This window comes from Penaeus monodon, chromosome 32, assembly GCF_015228065.2.
Source record: "Penaeus monodon isolate SGIC_2016 chromosome 32, NSTDA_Pmon_1, whole genome shotgun sequence".
NCBI classification, from domain to species: domain Eukaryota; kingdom Metazoa; phylum Arthropoda; class Malacostraca; order Decapoda; family Penaeidae; genus Penaeus; species Penaeus monodon.
The window spans coordinates 6,480,536-6,481,570 of NC_051417.1; the positions used below are offsets into that span (position 1 = coordinate 6,480,536).

The 1,035-nt window shown below is 44.9% G+C and overlaps 1 protein-coding gene across 1 annotated transcript in view; it reads right to left on the reverse strand.

Moving 5' to 3' along the window:
• Nucleotides 1–1,035, reverse strand: part of LOC119593394 (CCR4-NOT transcription complex subunit 1-like) — a gene marked incomplete in the record, with an annotated part of 36,043 nt that overhangs the window by 6,229 nt on the left and 28,779 nt on the right. The window contains 2 exon segments of the mRNA XM_037942323.1: nt 78–502; nt 637–808. Coding sequence (XP_037798251.1) covers nt 78–502; nt 637–808 — 597 coding nt within the window.

Genomic DNA, 1,035 nt, shown 5'->3' on the forward strand with positions numbered 1-1,035 from the left:
GTCCTTATATAAAAATTTCCATTAAAGTTATTCCAAAAGGGGGACTTCAAATACTAAGCCCACTATTCACTCCACACCTGGTTATGAGATCATCTGTTTTGAGGATTCCGTGAAGATTCATCTGCTTCACGAAGTGCTGGAAGGCAGAGGCCGACCCCTGGCCAGCTGTTGGGGAATGGTACATCTGAATCCACTCCCGCAGCAACACCTCTGTCTTCTCCTGCAAGGCTGGGGGATCACTGAAGTCCCTTGCCTGCGTCACACCCGAATGGAAGTGGAGACTTGGCCCAGCAGTCAGGGCACTGTTTGTGCCGCTGAGGCTGCTGCCCCCTGCAAGCCGCTCGCTTGCCAGTAAATCATGCTTCAGTCGCAATGCATCAATGAGGGGCACAAGGCCTTCTGGGGCCTGCCGGGAGTGGCACATGCGCACTAGGGCTTCCAGTGTTAGCTGCAAGTCTGATTCACTCAGGAAGCTGTTGCTGGGGTCGTCAACGAGGTAAATCTGTGGGAAAGTATATGTGTTGATGAATACAATTATCATACCCATTTACTAAGACAAAAACTCCTAATTAGGAGGGTGGGGGGGGGAAGAAACAGAGGGAGTTAATACATTCACTTTCAATGTATTTAACTTACCTGAACAAGCTGCATGATGAAAAATGAAGGGATGTAGGATGGAAGCCTTGGATCATCTAGAGTTCTAGCAAGGTGTTCGTCCAGCAACTGCATGTTCAGCAAATTGGAACGGATCAGCCAGTCGACAACATCCAAGTTGTACTTCAATTCTTCGCGTGATTCAGCCCAACATCTGCAAGTGAGATTGTAAATGTTTACATTATGCTTACAAGGATGGCTTTGTCTACTACATACTGAGAACATATAATACAGATGAGTAAGTTTAATTAAATTAATAAAAAATAACAAAAAAAGAAGTAGGATATTCCCTGGCCATCAGGAAAAATTAAACAAAGGCAAATATAAACACTCATTTTATAGAGCTTAAACATGGACTAGGATTTTAGTCTTGGGGGGGAG